The sequence below is a fragment of the Egretta garzetta genome, unplaced genomic scaffold, assembly GCF_000687185.1.
Source record: "Egretta garzetta isolate BGI_Z169 unplaced genomic scaffold, ASM68718v1 scaffold1056, whole genome shotgun sequence".
NCBI classification, from domain to species: domain Eukaryota; kingdom Metazoa; phylum Chordata; class Aves; order Pelecaniformes; family Ardeidae; genus Egretta; species Egretta garzetta.
The window spans coordinates 4,558-5,188 of record NW_009260082.1 but is presented as its reverse complement, the minus strand read 5'-3'; the positions used below and the strand labels follow the sequence as shown (position 1 = coordinate 5,188).

General features: G+C 66.7%; 1 protein-coding gene across 1 annotated transcript in view; it reads left to right on the top strand.

The window, feature by feature from the left end:
• LOC104128541 (retinal guanylyl cyclase 2) overlaps positions 1 to 631 on the top strand; it is a gene marked incomplete at its 3' end in the record, with an annotated part of 8,471 nt that overhangs the window by 4,681 nt on the left and 3,159 nt on the right. Inside the window, exon 4 of the mRNA XM_009641357.1 lies at positions 77 to 431. Coding sequence (XP_009639652.1) covers positions 77 to 431 — 355 coding nt within the window. The remainder of the gene's footprint in view (positions 1 to 76; positions 432 to 631) is intronic.

Genomic DNA, 631 nt, shown 5'->3' with positions numbered 1-631 from the left:
TCCGGGTGTCACCGTGGCCCCCTGGAGCTGCTGGTGGCACCTGACCCCCCCCCCAAGCCTTCCTCCCACCCCACAGGTCCACCCCCTCTTCGCCACCATCTACAACTCCATCCACTTCTTGGCCAAGGCGGTGGAGACCACGCGACGCAGCGGCCGTTGGGTGATGGGCACCAGCGTGGCCGACCACGCCCGCGCCTTCCAACTGGAAGGGTTCTGCCAGTTCTTCTCCGTCACCGAAGATGGGGCTGTCACCGTCCCCTACGTGGTGCTGGACACGGATGGCAAGGGTGACCACTTGTGGCCGGTCTACGGCTTGGAACCGGGCACGCGGGGCTTGAGTTCCCGTGGCCACAGCGTCCACTGGCCCCACAGCTCCAGCCCCGGCACCGACGCCGGTTGTTGGTTTGAGTCGGGTTCCATCTGCAACGGGGGTGAGTGGGCACCAGCGTGGTCCTTCCCCACCTCTGTCCCTCCGGTTGGCCACCTCATGGCCGGCCAGCTGGGCCCCAGGTGGCCATGGGTGACCAGGGGTGGCCATGGGTGATCAGGAGTGGCCACGGGTGAACATGGTGGGCTTCCATGAACATAAGCAGTCACAGGTGGCCATGGGGGGCCATGGGTGGCCATGGGG